This window comes from Canis lupus, chromosome 19 (assembly GCF_011100685.1).
Source record: "Canis lupus familiaris isolate Mischka breed German Shepherd chromosome 19, alternate assembly UU_Cfam_GSD_1.0, whole genome shotgun sequence".
Classification (NCBI taxonomy): domain Eukaryota; kingdom Metazoa; phylum Chordata; class Mammalia; order Carnivora; family Canidae; genus Canis; species Canis lupus.
The window spans coordinates 1,995,042-2,018,805 of record NC_049240.1 but is presented as its reverse complement, the minus strand read 5'-3'; the positions used below and the strand labels follow the sequence as shown (position 1 = coordinate 2,018,805).

The following is a 23,764-nucleotide window of genomic DNA, read 5'->3' as shown; positions in this document are numbered from 1 at the left end:
GCCTCTCAACCCGTCTCACTCCATTAGTGCTCAGCAACCATCCCTGACCCTTCCTTGAGAATTCACTCACGGTTATTGAAATTGCCGGTGAGAGTAGATTCACGAGTTCTTGCTTTCTTATTTTACCCAAATGAGGCTTGTCAGGCTCTGTCACTGGAGGTCCCCCGCTTATGTTGATATAAACTGCTTTGATGGATGACCCTCTCACTCTCTTCTGGACGTCAGACTTAGTCTTCTGAACTGGTCCCTCACTTACTCTTGCGTGATCCTAAATATAACAGAAAAGTTGCTTCAGGATATAATTGGGGAGGTCAGAGAGGTTGGTTTTAATGAGGTTGAACTGCACCTTGAAGACAACCCAACTGTGTCCCGCACAACCATTGTTAGAGAGAAACTTGGACGATAATAAGCATTTACAGATTCAAAGACACACTTTTATATTTTAACATATTAGAAATGCACATTTATCATGGAACCAAGGGCATTTTACCATCCTCCCCAGCCAAGCAAGTGTCCATAACTTGTTCATAATTGTTCTTATTTGTCATCATTTCCATGAACTTACTGACCTGTGCATTGTTCCTACTGCAGGTAAAATCTAATTGGCATTGAAGGAAAAGCTGGTATGTAAGCAAAAAGGCACAAAAACAGTGCAGCAGGGCATAAATTTGCTCTTATCAAATAGTCATCGCAGATAGAGTAACTAAAATCATCCTTTTTTTTTTTTTTTTTTGGAAAAGCAGTAACCAAGAATTTAAGAAAAAGCTACTGACCTATAAGCCATATTATTTTCTTCATGGGATATGTGCAAGGATTATCTATTCAATTTCAAGCAATGTATTTGAGGGAAAGAGAAGTAGACAAGTCCCTTAGACAAGGTAAACAAAATTTCAAGACCATGAGAGGCTAGTGTGAGTAATTCGTGAGTTGTGCAGGACACTCATCAAGGCATCGATGCATCATTCAACCTGCCCAATTCTTGCTTTCTTTGTGGTATGAGCATTGATACCGCAGATTAGATTAAAAATAACATATGGAGAAATGTAGGAACAGGTAAGTATTTTGTTGATGTGCTGCTCCTGTAGCAGGACACAGAGGCAACTTAGAACAGAACACGGGTACTTTAGAAATCATTATCGATTAGGTGCTCTGCCTCGGCCTTATTACATAACTGGCGCAAGGCCACTTCTCTGAACCCTTCTTCTGAGCTACTAGATGAGACAATAATATTTCCTTAGAGCTGTGATTCAAGGCTGACATTAGCTTGCTGTCTGCTCTTCCCTTGGCGTCAAAGGGAATATTCGCAAGGAAGTTGGGTCAGTAATGGGGGAACCTGCAAAGAATTTGGAGTCTGGAGACAAGAGTTCCACTTCTGGCCCTGCCTCTCGCAGAGTGACTGTACGCTTGTCAGCTAACTTCTTGGTTCACGTCGTGGTGAGTCTGAAGATGGAGGCGGGAGCCCCCGCGTACGCCCTCCCCCAATGGACAAGGTTGTATCTGTGTGGCTGATGCTGTATGGCAGGAATGATGTCAGGTCACTTTTGAGATCAGGCTATAAAGACCATAATTTCTGCCTTAGGCAGCGTGCACTGTGGGGGAGCCAGAGGCTATGTCTTGAGGATCCCCAGGCAACCTTGTCTAGAGGCCTCTACGGCAAGAACCTGAGATTTTTAGAGAATAGCCAGAAGGGAACTGAGGGCTCCAACTCATAGCCATTGGACTGAATCTCCTCGGAGGCTGAGCCTAGAATCCTATCAAGGCTTTACAGGATCATGTAACTGCAGGTGATTGAGGCCCCACGAACGACCCTGAACCAAAATCATCCAGCTAAGCTGCTCTGGGGTTCCTGACTCTCAGAAATGATGAGATAGTACTTGTTTGTTGTCTTCATTCGGTAAACTTGAGGGTTTATTTTTTTTACACAAATAAATAACAAATATAGTTTCTTATCTAAACGATGAGAATAATACCTACTTCAGAGTTTTGGAAAGAGTCTGGAAAGAGAGCAAGCAAGTTGCAAGTTATAAAGTGTCAATACAAATGCCAATTACTATGATTATTTCACATATTCCTTTACCACACTCCAGGTGACCTAGGTGCTCTTAGGCTTTCCCTTAATTGTAATAAGCCACCAAGAGGTATTGCAGCAGGGATCCCCAAGACCATGCTCGGGTTTAATGAGTTGCTATAAGGACGTCACAGAACTCAGGTAAGTTATTATACTCATGGTTATGGCTTATCACAGTGAAAGGATACAGATTAAAATCAGCAGAGGTAGAAGGTGCAAAAGGCAGAGTCTAGGAAAGACCAGATGCGAACTTCCAGTTGTCCTGTCCCAGTGGAGATCTACAGATAGCACCCCACGCTCCCGGCAACAATGCGTAATAAGACATACAGGGTATTGTCCATTAAAGAAGCTCACCCGAGTCTTGCTGTTCAGCATTTTAGTTGGGGAACAGTCATGTAGGCATAGAACACCTACGTGGCTGACGTTAAGCTACTCTCCAGCTTCTCCAGCCTCAAACTGGTATGGGATGGCCCAAGGCCTCTGCCATCTATGACACTGCTGGCACAAACTCTCTGGCGTGGCCCAAGTTCCCAGGCATAATATCCCACTCTTGGGATATTCTAAGGACTCTGAGATGATCTTCCAGGAGCTGGGAAAGGCCAGGCCTTTATTTGCAATGCTCAGGGTTTGGGCTCCCACACTTGCTGAGCTAACCCTTTCCTGTGTAAGTATGGAAATATAGATTTATAGGCTTTCCTTTTTTTCCTGTATCTGTGGAACATCCTCACCAGGTACTCTGGGATGCTCTTATTTCCAATTATGATGAGGGTATCCTGGGCTTTTTGCTCTTCTCAGGCTTTCAGGGGACCTCTGCATAGCTCTGATATGCAATGAAATTATACTGTGTCTTCCTCCGGACAACCAATGGAAACAACCCAGATGTCATAGATGTCACTGTGTGCACCAGTAATGCTGGGGATGGTGGCCTGGTGTTGGCAGCCCAATAGATTATCAGAAAGGAGCATATTGTAGTGAGAAAGTTGCATGTACCAAAGTCAGGGCTTGGTGTTCTTGTTTTCTTTTTCTTTTTTTTTCTTTTTTTTTCTTTTTTGTTGTTTTTTTGTTTTTTTTGTTTTTGTTTTTGTTTTGTTTTTTTGTTTTGTTTTGTTTTCTTTTCTTTTTCCCTTGACTAGCTGTGCAACTTTCTCTGCGTCTTTCTCAGGGTCCTCATCAACAAAATATAGATAAAACGGTAGTAGGAAGTGTTCTCAAACATAGGCTTAGCTGTGTTTGAAAATTACTCATGGCTGCAAATTAAAAAAAAAATAAACATTTGTTAAAAATATATTAGATTTAGTGTGCTGTACCATGCTTTGGTAGGGGAAAAAAAAAAGGTGAATGCTTTAAATATTATTCTTCGAAACTGGAGAAATCTCTACAGACTTCTGAGCCAGACACTGACATAAATAAAGTGGATATTTGAATGGTGTAATGTATAAAATGGACTGAAGGTGGGACAAAGTAAATAAAGCAAACTGTTATTGTGCTAGCAAGGAAAAGGTGGGACTAGATTTTGGGCAGGCAGCTCTCATTGCTCCATGTAACACTTTTTATAGAGGTGAATTGCTTCCCGCCTTCTGGATTCCTATTCTTTTTTTTATTTATTTTTTATTTTTTTTATAATAAATTTATTTTTTATTGGTGTTCAATTTACAACATACAGAATAACACCCAGTGCTCATCCCGTCAAGTGCCCCCCTCAGTGCCCGTCACCCATTCACCCCCACCCCCCGCCCTCCTCCCCTTCCTATTCTATAAGCATAGCCGTTTAACATCCATTTCAACCTCTAGCCACAAAAGTCCCTTTTACCAGCTACACAAAGAACACAAGGTTATCCCCAGGCTTACATATCGATGTAGAAAGAGACGAAGCAGGGGCTGAATGGTGGGGGCCCAATCCAGCCCGGGTGAAACATCAGGAGCAGCGGTGTGACCCAGGCCTGTAGGGTGGACCGGCTGCCTCCCTGAGACAGGAGTCCAATGTCCGTCGCGTAGACTGCCTGCCGGAGGTCCAGCTTCCACCATTCGGGCCAGCCGTGGCTCCTGTCTGGGCAGAAGTGAATTCCTTCTGGTGTTTTGGTTCAAGAGAATTTGGAGCAACTGCAGTGGTAGATGGATAATCATAATATCAGGGTCTTCAGGTGCCTTAAAGTGAAGGACGCCATCATCTGTTGCAAAGGTGTAGCCGCTTTGAGCTGCTGGAGGTCCCTTGAGTACCTACCTTCAAGAGATAGGCTCATCCTCACTGACCATAAGCTTCATCCTAAGTCACCCCTTTAGCTGCTGGATCGCGGTTTCCGACATGGCCTTGCTTTCCTTTCTCTTAGGACCTACCTTCTCTGATACTCTTAAGGTTATTAGACAATCTTCATCATTCCAAGTGATTGATGCTTGATTTGGGAAACAGCAAGGAAACAGGGTGCCGGGGTGAATAGACTCTACTCTTTATCTCATCTTGCAGAATGCAACTTCAAGAAATAAATGGTAAAAGCTAAAGCACCATAGCTGTACCAAAAAAGCTCTGGATTTTAGATAAGGAAGAAAAAACTTGACAGAAAGATGATTTAGGGACTTGATTAGAAAGTCTCGATTAGAGACTTGATTAGAAACCATGTGCGTATGTCATGGTTTGCTTGGGGCATGACCCATTTATAACCATTGCCCTGGAATGACCATTAAAACACGTTTTACCCTAAAAAGTATCCTGGGTTGTTGATAAATTATATGGAGGACCCTAAGCTTAGCTGGTAGGTGGCCCACGTGGTCATCCTCAAAGAACCAAAAAGCAGTGGGGGAACTCCTAAGAGATGCAGAAGTGTGTCATGTAGAAGTCTCCGAAGTGTCCCAGGAAGGGGAATGGGCAAGCTTGGTCAATGCTGTAGAAAAAGCAAGAATTCTGACTGAGAAGACACAATTAAACAGAGTAATCTGGAGGTCACGGGTGACTTCCAGGAGGCAGCCTCTGAGCATTTTCGAGCCAGAGGTCGCAGTTTCCATGCAAAGGGAAGTGAGTTAGTGCTTCTGCACTGCACCCCTACCCTTTGGAAAAATGTGTTAGTTCAAACCAAGAAAAAGATTAAAAACAGGGGTAAGTAACAGAATGAACTGATCTGAAAAAAAAAAAAGGGAAAAGGAAATACAGAAGTCTCTTAAAATCTGGACAAATGCTTAACATAAATAGGTAATTAAAATGAGACTGTGCTGCAATAGAATTTTTTTGACCGTCATATTAGAAATGCTGAGATAAAGAGACAGTCTCATACCACTGTTGGTGGCGAATAAATTATTATAATCTGAATGGAAGGTGGCTTGGCAGTGTGTATGAATCTATAAAATGTACTTTTCATTTGACCTAGAGATTTCCATGTTCGGAAATCATTTTGCAGATATACTTGCATAAGTACAAAATGACCTTATATGAGGATGTTTGTTATAGAAATATTTATAATATCAAAATAGGAAAGAACTTTGCTTACTCGGCCTGAGCGTCTCAGGATTGAGGCTGAACCTGACGCAGCCTTCCTGGTTAAGGCCGTTGAGATGTCGAGGCCGCCTCCACGCCAGTGACCTCCAGTGTCCTACAGCCGGTTCGGCGACCTCCTCCTTTCACTGTCCCACACCCCCAGGCCTCCAGCCTGACGATAAGGTCCTCGGTAAAATTTTTATTCATGATAGGAACATGACCACATATAAGAATTATGAAAAACAGGAAACAGCACTTCTGACTCATCCACAAGTTACCATTCTGAAAGAATCAGTAATGTAATGTTGTTTTTTTGTTTTTTTTTTTTAAGATTTGTTTATTCATTTCAGAGAGAGCGAGCGCAGGTGCGTGAGAGGAGCCCAAGCAGGAGGGGCAGAGGGAGAGCGGGAGGGAATCTTTGGCCAACTCCACACTGAGCCCGGAGCCCAACCCAGGCCTCTGACTCAGGGTTCTGAGTTCACGACCTGAGCCGAAACCAGCACCAGCAGTAGGTTGCTTAACTGTGTGACCTAGGTGCCCCAACTTGGTTTTTTTTTTTTTTTTTTTTTTTTTTGGACATTCATGTTCTAACAGAGTTTTACAGTAAATTTAGTTTTGTACTTTGCCTCTTTATATATTATATAATTTTTCACTTTATATATTTCCCTCTTTATATATTATATAATTTTCCAATATATAATTTATATATTGTCATAATTTTCCATGGTTGCATAAAATTACCTTTATCCACCAGTATTTAATAGTCGTCTGGCATTATGCATTTTTTTTTTTTTTACTTCTGAGGCAAGAAGGAAGGCAGACTCGGGAGACAAGTTGACCAATGTAAAGCTGTTTTGGGTTTAGGCCGGCCCTTACCCTAAAAGTCAGCAGGTCATGACTTAAAGGAGTCACAAGATCCAGATTCATGGGAAACCACAAAACTCCACTCCCAACAACAGTAAAAGCCACAAAGGCTGGATGTTTTTTAAGTTGCTCCCTGTGGGTGATTCCACGACCCTGAGACCAGGGAGAAACTAACCACCCAACGTAAGTGAGAAAGCCCAAGTCAGGGAACAAGCACCCCTCTGGACAGTTAGCTAATTTTTAAACAAGCTCATGGACCCCTTCACTGAGGGGACAAAAGACGCCTCCTTCTGAGAGAGTCAAAGGAGATCACTCCTTTGTCTGTGAAGTAGCTCCTTTCTTCTATATTTAATAAATTTAAATCTAAATCTAGATTTAGATTTACTAAATATATTAAATTAAATATATTATATAAATTATTATTTATTATTATAAATTATTATTATAAATTAAATATAATATATTAAATTGTTATTTATAATATATAAATTATTTATATATTATATTCATATATTATAAATATAAATTATATTATATTTTAATATTATATTTATTATATTTAATTTATATAAATACGAATTATTTATATATTATAAATATAAATTATATATTATTTATAATATAAATATATTAAAATAAATCTATATTTAATTCTCTAAGCAACTTGCTCTATTGTTCTTTCTCAAGCAAAGCCAAGAAATCTACTGGCCATGGGCCTTGGCCGGTCCAACATCACATCTGCTAATACCACCCCCAGCTGTATCTGAACATGTGACTTCTTCTATATGTTAGATTATTTCTTTAGGGCGTTATCTCAAATACGAATTCGTGTGTTTAAAAAGTATAAACACTATGTTGTGTTTTATTCTTGTCAATGACTTTGCTAAACCCTGTAGTCATGTTTAAAAAATATTATCTGTATATATGAGGTGGACGTTTAACATAAATGGGGATCTTAATGCTTAGAGAGGTGGACGAGCTTACTCAAGGTTGTACAGCTGAGGGGGGACGGGTGAACCTGGATATGAGCCCAAAGGAGAGAACCAGAAATGAGAAGTTAAATCTTGCATAAGTTGCGACCCATGAAAAAAAGTGGACATGGAGTTTGCTGTTGAGAGTTGCAGTTTCAATGCTCTGTAAAAATTTTTAAAAAGTAAAAATAAAAATAAAAATAAAAAGTCAGCCTTTGATCTTAGTGCGATTCTGTTCTAAAAAGGGAAAACTAACGATCTGCGTGCCCCTAGCAGCTAAAGAGGAACAGCGGAGCAGTCGCTTCAGCATTCATTCCTCTGAACTACGAGGACGTCATGCATAATGTCAACCATGGAGATAGACACATTAGGCAGTAAGTAGCTTTAATTACGATTTAATCACATATGTCAAAACAGGAGCTGCAAGGACCGCATCTCAGACTCACTTAATCCACTCATATCCGCCTTAATCATAGGTATCAGAGAGATGTAGAGCTCCTTAGAATTAAACTTCTGTCAATAAATTGAACTAAATAATAAGCATAGATTTCGACAGTGGATCCCCACCAATTTAAAACTTAGGCTGCCATGGCTAAAGTTACGTAAAAATATTCAATGATATGGTCTAAAAAGTAATCTATCCATTTAAATACGGGGCCTCATCAAATGACTCTGTGAGCAGATAAACTGAAATTTCAGATGTGCTTTATGGGCTTTTCCTATAGAAACTATTATTTGTACTTTAGTTACAAAGCAGAGTCACCTCTTGCCCAAGAATCTGTTTGGTTCTTTTTAATCTCTAACCAGGATCCCTTAAATTAGCAATCAGCCCAAAAAAAAAGATCTGGAACCAGGACTATCTAGACTTTCATTTTTTTCTAGTTTCTCAGAGGGATTAGCTAGGAGCAGAATGAAATTCAATTCTATGAAAAGAATGTTAGAAGCATCTACAGTGAACTAAAATAATATGGGAAGAGGGAAAAACAAAATCCTTTGAGAACTATGAAAAAGCAATTCTTCACCAGAGAAAGAAAGGACAGTCTTTCACAATCCTACCAGGAAAATATCCTGCTGCTACCTAAGAAATGGATCATCAAGCCGTGACCCACTATGTGGCGAAGTTATTCCTTCTACTTCCTGTAAAACTTTTGCCCAAGTTAGACGTGTGCCTGCCTGAGTAGCTTTTTTTTTTTTTTCATTAGCAGATCTGATGTAAATCTGTTGAAGTCTAGAAAAGAGTAAGCTCTTCTCTCTCAGTACTGTTTGCTACCTTCTTCCATGGGACGCCCCTCCTTCAATATCCCTCCCTGAGCGTTTGATAAGATTGTTAACATTGAGGAACAAAGTTTAAAGAGAAGGAATTCATAATCCTCATGGATATTTAAATAGACATATATAGCCGACATCAAATGCAACAAAAAGTCTGCCGTTTAAAGTGGGCACATAGCAAATGTCCCTTTATAAAATAAATGTGTAAAAATATAAAATAAAATAAAATAAAATAAAATAAAATAAAATAACATAACATAAAATAAATAAAATAAAATAATAAGATAAGATGAAATGAAATGAAATAAAATAAAATAAAATAAAATAAAATAAAATAAAATAAAATAAAAAAAATAAAATAAACGTGTTCTACAAAAAGCTTTTCCAATACCTTGAACTCTGTGGGTTCCGTGTTGTCATTCCATGGCCATCCTCGTGAGTACAGCGATATAGCCGGTAGTGATAACAGATCACATAGGGTTATATAGTTGGAATGAGTCAAAGGCAAAGCCTTGGGAAGGAAGAAAGCTGAGCATTGGCCAAACGCAAGAAGATACATCACAACGGGAAAAGTAACCTAAAGGGGCGGGTGTCTCCCATCATCAACCAGCCTGATATATAGAAGGCCAGCGCTGGGGAAGCGCGGGCCTTGGAAATAGAGGAGGAACGACAGCTTCTGCGTCATCCACTGGGTTGATGTTAAATGGTTTATATGGGGTGGATTTGACTTGTTAATGCCTGGATTTTTAGTGATTAGGTACTAAATCGGTAAATTTCTAGACTTCAACATATATATGAACTGGTTCCTCTATACATCCAGGTATAGACCATCTTTTAAAAATGCAGGGTACTTTATCAGATTAAAAAACAAGTCGTTCTGGGGATGCCCGGGTGGTTCAGTCCATCAAGCGTCTGCTCAGGTGATGCTCTCAGGGTCCTGGACTCGAGCCCCACGTCCAGCTCTTTGCTTAGCAGGGAGTCTGCTTCTCTCTCTCCCTCTGTGTGTTCTCTCGCTCTTTCACTCTCTCTCAAATAAATAAAATCTTAAAAAAAATTAAAAAACAACAACAACAACAACAAAATGAGTCACTCTGAGCCAACAATTAAGAGATACAGAAACCATTTCTGCCATAGTAGTAGCAAGCGCAGGGAAAATTCAAAGCTTAATGTCAGGAACCGAAAGTGTGTGAAGGATGGATCCTTTTCTTTCTCTGTACTCGTCTAATCACTGGAGGGTCTTCCCCTTCTATAAACAAGTAGGTTGGATGAAGCGTGTACAAATCCGCGGTCCTCAAGCCGAAGGTCAACCCACACAGCTCGACTCCTCACGGTGGAGGCCGACCATACCTTATTGCTTACCTACACAGCTTTGCTCATTTCTATGAAGATCTTATATCGAGAAGCTTCTGCGTTAACCTAAGAATCAATTACTATTGATACCACATAAATTTTACTGAAATGAAGACGGAAGGAAGAGGATAAACTTTATTTTGTTGAGATACTTCACCAAGCGTAGCGTTAATTTTTATCCTGTGTGTCAATTATTTATTTATTTTTTTCCCTAGGAATAAGGTGCTTCTGACAGAATTAGAAGTTTGAGATAGTAATTGAGAAAACGCCTGTGAGGGCTACAGCAGAGAGAGGAGAGGGGGAGGAAGGCTGGGTAGGAAGAGGCTCAAGCTTCTAGCATCTCTGAGAACTTCTAAGACAGACCTGGAGCCCCAGGGCAAAGAGGGTCACTTATTTCCCAAACCTGCGTTAAGTCCAGAACAGACATGGAGAGTTTGAAGGCTTCCTCGGCGGGCCCCGGTGGCCTACCCACCCTACTCGGGTCCATCCAGGTGGGTGGTATTTCCCGCTGACGGCAGACGTGGACACACGAGTGTCCCCACGCGCTCTCGAGGAAGCCGCTGTAGGTGCGACAGGTGCGACAGGTGCAATAAAACCGAGCCCTCCTTCTGGCCTCTGACCTTTCTCTATGAATAAGAGCAGGGTTAGGGATGGGCCTGCAGTGGTTCGAAAGTGAAATCTGGGCTGTCCTGCGTGGACGCTGTGTCCGAGAGCGACAGATGTCCACGACTCTGTATGCGATTTCTCCCAAGGAATGGGTACGCCGGGCGGAAAGCTCGTGTGCATGTGTGTGTCTGTCCTGCATCTACGGGTGTATCCGTATCTCTATGTAGGAGATAGGATTTTTTTCGACCTCGGAGGTCCAATTCATAATCTACCCTTCTTCATCTTCATCTACCCATACCCGTTGGGTCGACCAGCTCTACAACCTCTCAATCATACTTTGTTCTCGTAGGAGAGGAGTTTGTCTTCGGCGGGTGGGACTCCGCTGCCTCCTCCTCCGTCTGCCAGCCCCGAATGCCTTGCTGACCCCGCACTTCTTGGCCTGTCTTCACATGTGTGTGTCGTTCTGAGCACAATTGGAAGCAAGTCACAGACGACTGCCCCGAGGTCTGCATCCTTTTATAGGGCGCTTAGCATAATCTTCACATTATGGATATCACTCTTTAATGCAAGAATCAAATAATGCCACTACAGTGGAGATCAAATTGGTTTTTGCCCAGCCACTCCTAACATTCCTCTGAAATTTTCTTTTCTTTTTTTTTTTTTTTTTGAAATTTTTCATTTCCTCAAGATCGCCCTTGTTGGGGGTGGGGGGTGGAAAAAAATCCCTGGAGCAAGAGCTCTCTAAAGAGTTATGCTTATGTATTAAATTCCTGCCACTGGGCAAATATCCTGACCCAGAAAGATTCCTTCTAAAACTTTTATAAATAATTCCATCCCTTTTCATATACTTCTGCCTGCATTCTAATTATGGTTTTTTTTTTTTGTTTTTTTTTGTTTTTTTTTTTTTTTTTTTTTTTTGAGAGAGAGAGAGGTGGGAACAAATTTGATTGCCATCACTCTTAAGAGATGGAGCTGGGTTAACCTGAGCTGGGTGCAGCCCCCATTGCCCTTCTCAGCATTTTTCCTCCCAAATTTTTATCAACGTGTCAAGAAGGATTTATTTATTTATTTATCCTGATTTGATTGGATTTTTGAAATGAAGAGAAGAAGTCAGAAGTACTGAGTTACCCCTTTCCGACTCCACGGAGGGGGCATTCTGAAACTTACGGTCCCGCAGGTCTAGGGGCGAGGGCTCAGCACCGATGTCCGTTGGGTTGTCTGAGAAGGGAGTTTGGCCCCGGTCGCCAGCATCTCGGAGGGACTCAGGACTTGCATGTGAACACGTGTGCTCGGTTCTTAACAAATTAAGCCCTGACTGAGTGATGAGTCACAAAAGAGGGAGGAGAAAAGGCTGTGAGGCCTCCCCCAAGAGGGGGTGGGCATCCTGGGTTGAAGCACATCCTCTTGGCATAAAGACAGAAAAACAGAGTCAACGTGATATTTGCTCGATTCATCGCATCCAGACCTCCTGGACCCCCACGTGTCACAGGATGGCTGCGGCGGGGGCCACGTGCGTGTCCAGGCACGCAGGCAGGTGTGAGAGAGTGAGGCCCCGGGGGTCCCCCTGTTGAGGGGGGTTAGATGCCTTAGGCCTCTGGTATTCCTGTCCCAGGGTGGAGCACGGCCCATTTCCCTTCCTATCCCCTTGCAGTCATGGGTTATTTAGAAGATGCGGAGGGTAGAGAGGCTCCTATGATTAGAAAAGAAACAAAAATCTGGGTGATTTTTAAAAAGATATTATTTATTTATTCATGAGAGACACAGGAGAGGCAGAGACACAGGCAGAGGGAGAAGCAGGCTCCATGCAGGGAGCCCGACGTGGGACTCGAACCCAGGACCCCGGGGTCACACCCTGGGCTGAAGGCAGGTGCCCAGCTGCTGAGCCCCCCGGGGGCCCCATGGATGCTGATATAGACTAGGCCTCAAACACACAGACATACCTTAAATATTTAGGATGTGGCATCTTTGTGCGGTAGTAAGCAGGGTAGAGAAGGGGCCTCGGAGACCCTGAGACAGAGATCTCGTGGGAGGAGGAGGAGCCTCCATGTGCGGGACGGGGCGTCTAGCCTCCAGACAAGCGTGGCTGTTGGTGTGGCCAGGCTGGCTTCTTGGGTACCCGAGGGGACCCACGCCGGCTGCCCCATGTGTTGCAGAATGTGCTGCGGGCCCGGGCTCGAAACTCTGAGCCATCCAACAGGAGGCTCTGCGTCTCCTTCTGCAACTGAGCCCCACCAATTCTGTGGCCCTTCCCATCGCCCTGCCGGTCCCTGTGCGCTGGACAGGCCACCTCGTGGCCGTGACGACGTCGGCGTGGGGAGGGATGGGGATGCGCCCCTCCCGGTTGATTTCTCCCCAGAACCCGGTCAGAAGAAGGACCCTTGGTCGGGGTCGGGGAGGAGGTGATTAAGGTCATCTGGGGCTACCTTCTTGGTCTCTCACAAGCAAAATGTCGCAACTAAAACAAGTGGCCGTCTTCTGGCCAGTGTGCATCGGGCACCAAAGAAGGAGCCGCTTTGCGCCGTCGTCCCCCAGGTTCCCTGAGACAGCCTCGCCGACGTGGCCGTGTCACTCTGAGCCCCACTCGCCAGCCCGGCCCCTCGACTTGCACTTCCAGCCGGGAGAGCAGGGCGGCCCTCGGTCAACAGAGTCAGAGGGCGGTGGGTCTGGACGGGGCCTGCATTGGACCAAGCGGGAAGCGAACTCTGGTTTTCGGGGGCCCAGGAGGAGGCAGGGTGGCCACAGAGGGCTGAGCGATGTCTCTGCAGCCGTGGCTGCACCCACGGGGCTCGCGTGGGGTGGGCGCCCGCACCCGGCACCCCTCATGCTCCCCGCATCCTGGCCGAGGCCTGGCCTGCCGACTCCGCTGCGTCTTGTCCGCACCCCAACGCCACGGGGATGTGGGGGGTATCCCTTCTCACTCCAGGCCTATCTTGTATCACTCGCAGGAAGACTTCTAAAAAGAATAAATACGATTCTCTGTCAAGGTGGGAATATTATCGTGTCCCGTCTTTGTAAAAAAAATTAAACCAGGTGAGTATTTTCCTTACAGTTTTCAGTGCAAGGGTTTTATGCACAAAGGGTACCGAGTGCAAGAACCGGGAGATGGGCTGTGCTTTTTGGGGGAAAGACGTGTCCAGGACACGGCAGTGGGTCTCGGGGGCAGCACCCCCACGTGTCAGGCTCCGGAGAAAGCTGCCCTGGCTATGAAATGAGAAGCGCCCGTGCGTCCGTCCTGGATGGTGGCCCTTTGCAGGAATTCCATCCTTAAAAACACAGAAAATGCAAATGCAAAATTCCTCTAACGTGGCCCGATGAGCGAATACTCATTTGCTCATTTCAGGCTTCGGGTGGACGCCCCGCGACCCCTCCTGGATTCACAAGCTCGCGGCACGTGGTGCTTTTCTTTTTTTTTTTTTTTTTTTTTAATTATTTTTATTTTATGATAGGCACACAGTGAGAGAGAGAGAGGCAGAGACACAGGCAGAGGGAGAAGCAGGCTCCATGCACCGGGAGCCCGATGTGGGATTCGATCCCGGGTCTCCAGGATCACGCTCTGGGCCAAAGGCAGGCGCCAAACCGCTGCGCCACCCAGGGATCCCCACGTGGTGCTTTTCTATTGCTCGACGTGGAAGACAAAGGAAGCGATGCGCTGTGAAGGGCCATCAGAGCCTCGTCAAAAACGGCAAATGCAGAGTCTCTATAAAGTGCTTGAAAAAACATCTACAGATGCATGTGTTTTGATTTTTCGCTTTTCCGAAGCCTGTGACGCAGGTGTGGAGACTATGACAATTCACGAAGACTCATTCTTAAATCCGTCCTCCTGGTTTCCTGCGCCCTCCAGGGAGGCGTTCCTGTGTTGGACGCTGGATTTCGGAGACTGTAATTGTGCCCTCAGCCTGGACCAGAGCCGAGACCCGTGACAACAATTAGCAAATTGTCATCCAGGTCGTCCTCTGCCCTGACCCCGGGGAGGGCGGAGGGGGGAGCGGTGCAGGCCCTCCTTTGCCCTCGCCTTCTCCTGCTGACTCCTAGTCCAAACCTCATGCAAATACACTTTTAGGGTTTCTAGAAAAAGAGCAAAATTTAGCTGCGGAGCGCCGAACTCATTTTCCGGTTCCATGGTTTCCTCCGTCTTGGGGTTCCGCCGGCAGCTGACTTCCATTCCATCCCCCGAGTAGGAGCACAGCGCTTCATCGCCAAGAGCTAAATTAGCTCCTATTATCCCTGAGCTGAGAGCGTGAGGTCGGCCGGTTGGAACTTATGCTTCCCATCTTAGGGCTGCTGGGGAGCACTGGGGCTGCTGGGAGCACTGGAGCTGCTGGGAGCACTGGGACTGCTGGGAGCACTGGGGCTGCTGGGAGCACTGGAGCTGCTGGGGACACTGGAGCTGCTGGGAGCACTGGGACTGCTGGGAGCACTGGGGCTGCTGGGAGCACTGGAGCTGCTGGGGACACTGGAGCTGCTGGGAGCACTGGAGCTGCTGGGGACACTGGAGCTGCTGGGAGCACTGGGACTGCTGGGAGCATTGGGGCTGCTGGGAGCACTGGAGCTGCTGGGGACACTGGAGCTGCTGGGAGCACTGGAGCTGCTGGGGACACTGGAGCTGCTGGGAGCACTGGGACTGCTGGGAGCATTGGGGCTGCTGGGAGCACTGGAGCTGCTGGGGACACTGGAGCTGCTGGGAGCACTGGAGCTGCTGGGAGCACTGGGACTGCTGGGAGCACTGGGGCTGCTGGGAGCACTGGAGCTGCTGGGGACACTGGAGCTGCTGGGAGCACTGGGACTGCTGGGAGCACTGGGGCTGCTGGGAGCACTGGAGCTGCTGGGGACACTGGAGCTGCTGGGAGCACTGGAGCTGCTGGGGACACTGGAGCTGCTGGGAGCACTGGAGCTGCTGGGGACACTGGAGCTGCTGGGAGCACTGGGACTGCTGGGAGCACTGGGGCTGCTGGGAGCACTGGAGCTGCTGGGGACACTGGAGCTGCTGGGAGCACTGGAGCTGCTGGGGACACTAGAGCTGCTGGGAGCACTGAAGCTGCTGGGAACACTGGAGCTGCTGGGAGCACTGGAGCTGCTGGGGAGCACTGGAGCTGCTGGGGAGCACTGAGGCTGCTGGGAGCATTGGAGCTGCTGGGAGCACTGACGCTGCTGGGAACACTGGAGCTGCTGGGAGCACTGGAGCTGCTGGAGAGCACTGGAGCTGCTGGGGAGCACTGAGGCTGCTGGGAGCATTGGAGCTGCTGGGAGCACTGGAGCCAGGTGGGGAGCACTGGAGCTGCTGGGAGCACTAGAGCCAGGCAGGGAGCCGAGGGCCTGGTGCCCCTCCCGCGGATGGAGAAACAGTGACTGTCGCTGGGTCTGCGAAGGAGCACAGTTCCGTGCCAGTGACGTGAGTGTGTGATCGGAGCCTGTTCAAGTCAATGATCATTTCTAAGAGCAAGTGCCCTCGGGACAGGTCGGCGCTTGTGGCCTTGGGACTCCCAGGCCGGGGCGGCTGCCGTGGGGCCGAGTGCGGGGCCCAGGCTCGCTGGGAGCTCAGGCTTCCCGGAGGTTGCTCGGTGGTCGTCGCCTCTGCCTGTCATTTGGGCAGCCTGCTCCTCTGCCGCCCCAAGTCCCAGTGTCCCCGACTCTGTCCATTAGGGCCGCGGGCGCAGATGGGGCCAGTCCCGGGGAAGCCCTGCGCCCCGGGCCTCGACCTGTGTGTCAGCAGGGGACAGACTGCACACGTGCCTCAGGAACAGACTGCACCCGTGCCTCGGGGGACAGACTGCACATGTGCTGCGGGGGATGGACTGCACACGTGCCTCGGGGGGAAGGACTGCACAGTTGCCGCAGGGGACAGACTGCGTACTGCCTGGAGGGGACAGACTGCACATGTGGTATGCTCCAGGTCCCATGCTGTCCCGCAACCCAAGCTCCGTGCTCCCGGCCCCCCGGCCTCCCATGGCCCGAGCTCCGTGCTCCAGGTCCCACGGTCTCCTGCGGGCCGCAAACAGCACAGAGCTGCAGCCTGCACACGCCGCTCCCTCGGCTCCCTGAGTAGCCTGGACGGGCAGGAGCCCGCACCTGTGCCTGGTGCCCTGCGGTGTGACCGGGGCCACCCCTGTTTCCCCTGCCCTGTGGCTGTGGCCCTGGTGTGGCCGCCACCTCACCCGGAGACCCTGCTGGAGGGGACGCCGCCCTCCACCACCGGGAAGCAGCTGCGGGGGGACCTGGGCTGGGGGGCTGCACTGCGGCTGGCTCTGCCTCGGGACAGCCGTTCCTGGGGCTGGGCCACCCCTAGGTGAGGGCGCACCCGGAGAGCAGGGTGTCGGGCCTCTGCCCCCCTGGGCCGGGATGTCCACCGCTTGGGCCTGGTGTGGCCCCCGCGGCCCTGCTGGTGCCATGTGCAGGGCAGGTGGCTGGCTTTCCCGGAAGCAGACCTCGACGCCCCTTCTCCGGCCTGCAGGCCACCTGTGAACACCTGCCCGACTGCCCGCTGTAACCTGAGGGCCGGCCCCGGACCGCGGGGACCCACAGAGGCCTGGAAGGCCGAGGTCTGGCCCTGCTGTGCTGGGGGGAGAAACCTGACCCCCGACCGCAGGGGAGGGTAGCACATGCGGGTAAATACGGAAGACACGTCTCCCCTCGACGCCCTCTGACGCCCTTAACTGGGGCTCGGCGTGTCCGAAGTGGTTGGACAGAGATGCTGCAGCTCAGGAGTGGAGGCGCATCCTCTCACGACTGGCGCTTCGAGGGCGGCCCCCTTCCCCTCCCGTGGACACTCTGACGCGCTCCTCCTGACTCATGGTCACATCACGGGCCTCCGCTAACCCTCAGGTCGCGGGAAGAGGAAAGCCTGCTCCCTTGGGATTGCGTGGCCTTGCGACACCTTGTATTCCTTATTTTAGGTCTGACCAAATTTGGTGATAACCCATCCATTTTCTGGGACCGTAGTAACACATAAAGAGGTCGCTGTAGACTTCATGTCATCGATGTTGGAGCCGATAACCACATGCACCACGCTCGCCCTTCTCCCTGTCTCTAATACACGGACGCGCCTGGGGTGTGCCTGATGCAACTGATGCTCCAGAACAACCTGGTCCAGGGTAGAGACTTCATAGATGGAAGATTTACAAAACGAGGCCATCTTTACATAACAGAGTTAGAGCAACTGAGGTTTAGAAAGTGAAGGGAAAAATAAATAAATAAAAATATAAATAAATAAATAAATAAATAAATAAATAAATAAATAAAAATAAAAAGTGAAGGGAGTGCTGTTGTGAGCAAGCAGGGAGTGAACTGAAAGTCAGAAAAAACCATCTCATAGAACCATCTTGGGAATATTTAAAAAAAGAGAGAAAAAAAAAAAGACTACAGGGACTTGAAACCAAAGAGAAGAGGCAAGTTTGCTTCCGGAAATGTTCAACATTGAGGATTCAGCTCACAGATCACTCTTTCTATGAAAACTTTCTGACCCTAATCCAGGTAAAACTGATCGAGTTCCTTTGCATCTCCTCCGGGCTCAGTAATTACTGAGAACACAGGACCTATACACACTATTGCATTTGTTTCTTTTTCTTTTCTTTCTTTTTTTCTTTTCTTTTCTTTTCTTTTCTTTTCTTTTCTTTTCTTTTCTTTTCTTTTCTTTTCTTTTCTTTTTTTTTTTTTTTTTGAATTTGTTTCTTGATGTGGTTCTTTCCTTCTTGCAGATGGGAATCTTCTTATGGGCCAGGAACCTAATTCATCTCTGTATGTGCCCGACACAAAAATATATTTCTGATTAATAGCCATTCCTGTGAACGAGCACAACACAAGGCAAATGCAACAGGAACGAGAAAAGGAATGCAAAGGATCTCATACATTCCATAAAATGGTCGAAAAGTGCGTTTTTCTCACTGAGGTTTACTTAAGCTATGGGGACAAACGTTGTTTCTCCTTTCAAGCCAGTGTTCAAGGATCACAGAAAGATTCAAAAAACAAAGCAAAAATAAAATATGGAATTTTTGATTACTAAGGTGTTTATAAAGAAATTGCAACCTATAGGGTGGGTAACACAGACCAAAAAAGAGTGAAACTCCAATCTTGCCATTCACATTTTTTTTTAGCAGCAGAAACATTTTTATTTTTTCTTTTTTTAGATTTTATTTATGTATTCATGAGAGACACAGGCAGAGGGAGAAGCAGGCTCCATGCAGGGACCCCGACGTGGGACTTAATCCCAGGACCCCAGGGTCAAGCCCTGGGCCAAAGGCAGACGCTCAACCGCTGAGCCACCCGGGGGCCCCTAACGGCAGAAAGTTCCCAACTGGAGTTAGATGCCCGACATTTCAGTTGAAAAAGTCCAAAAGCCAGGTGGACATATCCACTACATTTTGGCGAGGGTTTGTTAGAAGACACTTGGCTTTCCCCAGGGATGCAATCAGCCCCTAGAATATGAACTTAGGGTTGTTGGCCCCTTTTTCCTGTGTATTTTTCCACTCTGAAGTGACATTTCAGGCATCAGTGATATTCCAAAATATTAAAGAATGGGGGCAGCCCGGGTGGCTCAGCGGTTTAGCGCTGCCTTCGGCCCAGGGCATGATCCTGGAGACCCGGGATCAAGTCCCACGTCGGGCTCCCTGCATGGAGCCTGCTTCTCCCTCTGCCTGTGTCTCTGCCTCTCTCTCTCTCTATGTCCATCATAAATAAAAAATAAACCTTTAAAAAAAAGTATTAAATAACTATTAAATGCACAGAGAACTTCAAGCGATATAAAGATGACTCTTTCCCCGTTTCCACTTTTTTTTTTTTGCACATAAAGGGTTTATTTTAAATGTTTTAAGGATAGGATAGAGTTACATCATAATTATAAAAACTACTTACAGAATTAACAGATTTATATTGTTTATACATCTAAATGCAGAGAACAGGGAACTGTCTACACATCGTATAAAATAAAATTAAAATCGAAAATGAATTCAAGCCTGAAAATGAGGTCATTCGCCTAATTGCAAGATGCGAACACGACGACCCCTCCACTATACACATCCGCTCACACCGCACTAATGGTGGAAATACAAAAAGCGCAGCATTTCCAGGGAACCACAGACATTTCGACCCGTTTCCAGTTTCAAGAGCATGCAACCAGGGGCTGAGGAAGAAGAAGGGAACAGTGGCGTAAAGCAGCATATGCCTAAAGCAAGAAAGAAAATGACAGCTTTAGAGTTGTTGTGACTATTTTTAGAGGGATTCAAAGAAACAGAAATCCTCATCAACCTGGGGATGAAGTAAAAGCGTTGGGAAGTAAGGAAATCGTCCATGGGAAAAAGTGAGGTGGATGCTAAGGGAGGAGAAAGATTTGAAAAGCCAAAGGAGACCTTCAAGAATAGAACAGAATGAGCTCGGAGGCTGGGGACGCTGGGGTAAGATCTCGGCAGTTCACTTCGGGGGAACTACAGGAACTTGAGAACTGAAGGAAGGAAACAGAGGAAATATGTGCTCAGTCACCTTGTGGAGGACACCAAGTTCAAGACAGAGGAGCTGCGCTTACTTTTGTCCAAAAGATGATGTTTTTTCAGGCAGCTAATGAGATGCAATGACATGACAAGAGTTCCACTTAGGAAGATTAATTTAAAATTAGGATCACGGGGGCTCAGTTGGTTAAGCGTCCGAGCCCTGATTTCGGCTCGGGTCATGATCTCAGGGTCCTGGGATCGAGCCCTGCTCAGTGCTCGGTGGGGAGTCCACTTGAGGATTTTCTCTCTCTCCCCTTCCTTCTGCCCCTCTGCTGCTTGTGCTTTTTCTCTCTCCCAAATAAATAAATCTTAAAAAATAATAATAAAATAAAATTGGGATCACCAGACAGTGTAACAACAACAAAAAAAAAAGTCAAGTCTAACAAAAGCCTGTAATAGACACTTGAAAGTAAAACTGGGAAGGAGGAAATTCTTCTGCATAATCTAGTAGAGGAATCTAATATTTGTCCAATTGTTGGGTGTAGATATTGAGGATAAGAAAGGAACCAAAGATCAATTCGAGATGCAGGGGAAAGTCTGGAATGGGGAATGGGGTAGCCATGACACTAGGTTTTTCAATTTAAGATGATGTTGTATAAATTTTATCAGGTAAAAATACTATACTAAAAATAACCAAATTTATGCCTACAAGCTTCATAACCATCATCATCATCACCACCACCACCACCACCACCACCATCATCAAATAAGTCACAGAATGCAATCTCGAGCATGTGAATATTGCACGTGGATGGTTCCCTGGTGTCTTTATAAGTGAGGTGGTCCCCCTGCCCCCTGCACTTGTTAGACACCGTTCACCGCGAAGAGCTGGGCATAGACCCATGAGGCATATGCAGACGTGTAGGTGGTGTGCTCTCCCCGTGTGCTTCTGTGCAGTCACTCCCAGGTTCTCCTTCTGCTGTTGCTCTGAGACCTGTTATTTCTAATCGGAAGGAAAAAATACCCTGTACAATACAATAAGCTTCAGGTTGGGTTAAACTATCAAGGGACAATGGCATCCTTCTGACAGTAATACGAGGTGATGTGAATTTTTGCTTGAATTTTCTCTCTCTACTCTCAGATAGGGACAAAGCTTAAAAGGACATCTTTTATCCAGGGTATGATAGCTCTTCTCCAAAGATGAGCTATTTGTGTGACATCCTTTTCCAGTTGTCACTTTCCTTTGTGTCCGCCTGGCACAAGCTGACAGACTCACTTAAACCATCCAGTTCGAACATTCAAACGCTGAATTAGGTAACTCTTTTTTTTTTTTTTTTTTTGAATTAGGTAACTTCAAGTTGCCATCCAATTCTGAGATTCTAGGATTTTGAGAGTCTCTTAAGTTTTATATTCTTGTGATAGTAATTGGGGTCATTTTTCAGCCAATGATAAATAGTGTCACAGTAAGAAGAAATCTTAAATCCATTAATAAGGGGGTCTAATATTCTGAGGTCTCATTGAGCATTTTCTTTTTATGTTAATGACTTTACTAAGTAAGAGAAATACTTGGCGCTTGGAGGAGAAAGATTTTTGTGGGGCAGTTGGTAATTTTGAAGGTTTAAATACAAAATAGAAAGACATTTATGTATGTATATAAACACATATATTAGATTTAAGTGGAACAACAGCAGTAATAAATTTATGAATAATCATTAACTATCTTATCTTAAAATATTTAATTTATTTATTCATGAGAGACAGAGAGAGAGAGAGAGAGAGAGGCAGAGACACAGGCAGAGGGAGAAGCAGGCTCCCTGTGGGGACCCTGATGCAGGACTTGATCCCAGGACCCCGGGATCATGACCTGAGCCGAGGGCAGATGCTCAACCACTGAGCCACCCAGGTGCCCCTAATCATTAAATATCTTAAAGCAAGAATAATGATCAGCTGTTCCTCAATAAGTCCAAGACAGAAGGAAATAATTATTAACAAACCATTGGAGCTTTCAGTTTAGTGTCTGAAAAAAATATTGAGGACGACTAATGACATTGAAGTGAGTGCCAATGTAGAGACACTTTTCCGTACAGAAATGTGAAATTGGAATGAATGTCTTGCTGGGTGGTCAGATGAGAGGTTAGAGGATGGGTCAGTCATCCCACCTCCAGTGTAGGACTTATTCAAATACCTGTCAACATCCAAATTGAACAGGTATTATATGCCCTTTGCAAATTGAAGCGGATAAGAGTAAACATAGTCTATGTTAAACACAAGGCTACATGCAAATATACAGCAATTTTTTTATGGCTTCCCATTTTTTCCAATGATCACCATGTCTGTATGGAAAGTGCAGATATATTTATTTTAGAGCTTATTATGATTTGGTCCTATGTGATCTTTTTTAGCTGATTAATTAGGAAATCCAATAAACCCTTATTGATCCCTTCTATATGCCAGGCACTACTTCAGATATTGGAAATGCAGCAACAAAGAAACTGTTCAAAGAGCCTTGCCTTTAGGGAGATTGCATTTTACTGAAGGGATGAGGCTAATAATTAAAAAAGCAAAGTACAACACATAGTATGTTAGAGGGTTATAAGTGTGAATTAAAAGAAGGCTTAGGAGGGGAATAAGAAGGGTGTGTATGATGTGATGTGGGGAAATGTTTTTATGATCTTAAGCAAGGTAGTGAAGAAAGGCCTTACTAAGAATGTGATAAAGACCCAGAAGATGAGGAAGGAAAATCATGGCTATATGGGGGAAGTGGGGAGCATTCCAGGCAAAAGGGAGAAGTAAGTGCAAGTGCCTTGAGGTGAAGGTAGGTTTTGGAAAGGAGAGTGACATGATTTTTTTTTTTTTCCAAATTGAATTTATTGTTTTAATGTGATGGATAAAATCATGCATTTTGTTATTTTTACTTGCATTTTTTATCAGTAGAGTTGTACACTTTTAAAGATATTTGTAGGTCTACTCCTGTGAATTTCCAATCCAAATGATTTCTCCAGTCTTCCACAGTTTCTCAACTTTTCCAACTAATCAGATCTAACTTATTTTTAAAGGATTACCGTGCGTGCTGTGGGTTGCGGAGGTGGTGAGGCAGGCAAAGGCGGAAGCAGAGAGAATAGTTGACGAGCTTTTTCCATCATTGCGATGGGGATCTTAGATTGGACCGGAATGAGAGCCTTGTGATTATAATCATTAGAGATTACACTGTTTATCATAAAAAGCCTGGCCTCATTTTTCATTGACGTGGATTCAGTGAGAGGTGTTAAGTATCACATGTTCATGGTCATCAAATCTAGAGTGATACTGAGTTGGAAAACTACTAAACCCACAGAATTAAATTCTCTGTGAAAATCTCATCAAGAATATAGGATTGAACTTTTAAAAGTCTCTATTATTTGTTCTTCTTTCTCAAGTTTAGGAGCCACACCAAGTTTTGCTTTCAGTACATGTGATGTTGGTGAATTTCTTTCTCCTTGAGGTCTTCAAAATCTGTTGAGGTACCTGAACTGTCAGGAAATCATGGGAAATTTCAAGAAATTAAATTTCTTAATATCTGTAAACCAGAGCCTCTATTATCAGGCCAGTATCTTGGAAGGGCTTTGTAGATATTGGTCACAAAATAGGTACATATAACATTTTTTCCTTAATTGTGGAGATATATATATGATATATATATGATTATGATATATATAAATATATATTAAAATATTTTCAATATAAAATATATAAAAATTTATATATAAATATAAATATA

The 23,764-nt window shown here is 45.4% G+C and overlaps 1 protein-coding gene and 1 long non-coding RNA gene across 2 annotated transcripts in view; both read right to left on the bottom strand.

Annotated features, from left to right (window-relative positions):
• LOC111091039 overlaps positions 1 to 11,893 on the bottom strand; it is a 33,225-nt gene extending 21,332 nt beyond the window's left edge. The window contains exons 1-2 of the long non-coding RNA XR_005373740.1: positions 11,759 to 11,893; positions 71 to 268 (exon numbers count right to left, since the gene is read on the bottom strand). This is a non-coding gene — a long non-coding RNA (uncharacterized LOC111091039). The remainder of the gene's footprint in view (positions 1 to 70; positions 269 to 11,758) is intronic.
• A 2,970-nt stretch (positions 11,894 to 14,863) lies between these two features.
• LOC119864414 (putative protein TPRXL) lies at positions 14,864 to 15,823 on the bottom strand. The gene has a single exon (XM_038565224.1). The coding sequence runs from the start codon at positions 15,821 to 15,823 to the stop codon at positions 14,864 to 14,866; it is 960 nt and encodes a 319-aa protein (XP_038421152.1).
• Between the last annotated feature and the right edge of the window lie 7,941 nt (positions 15,824 to 23,764).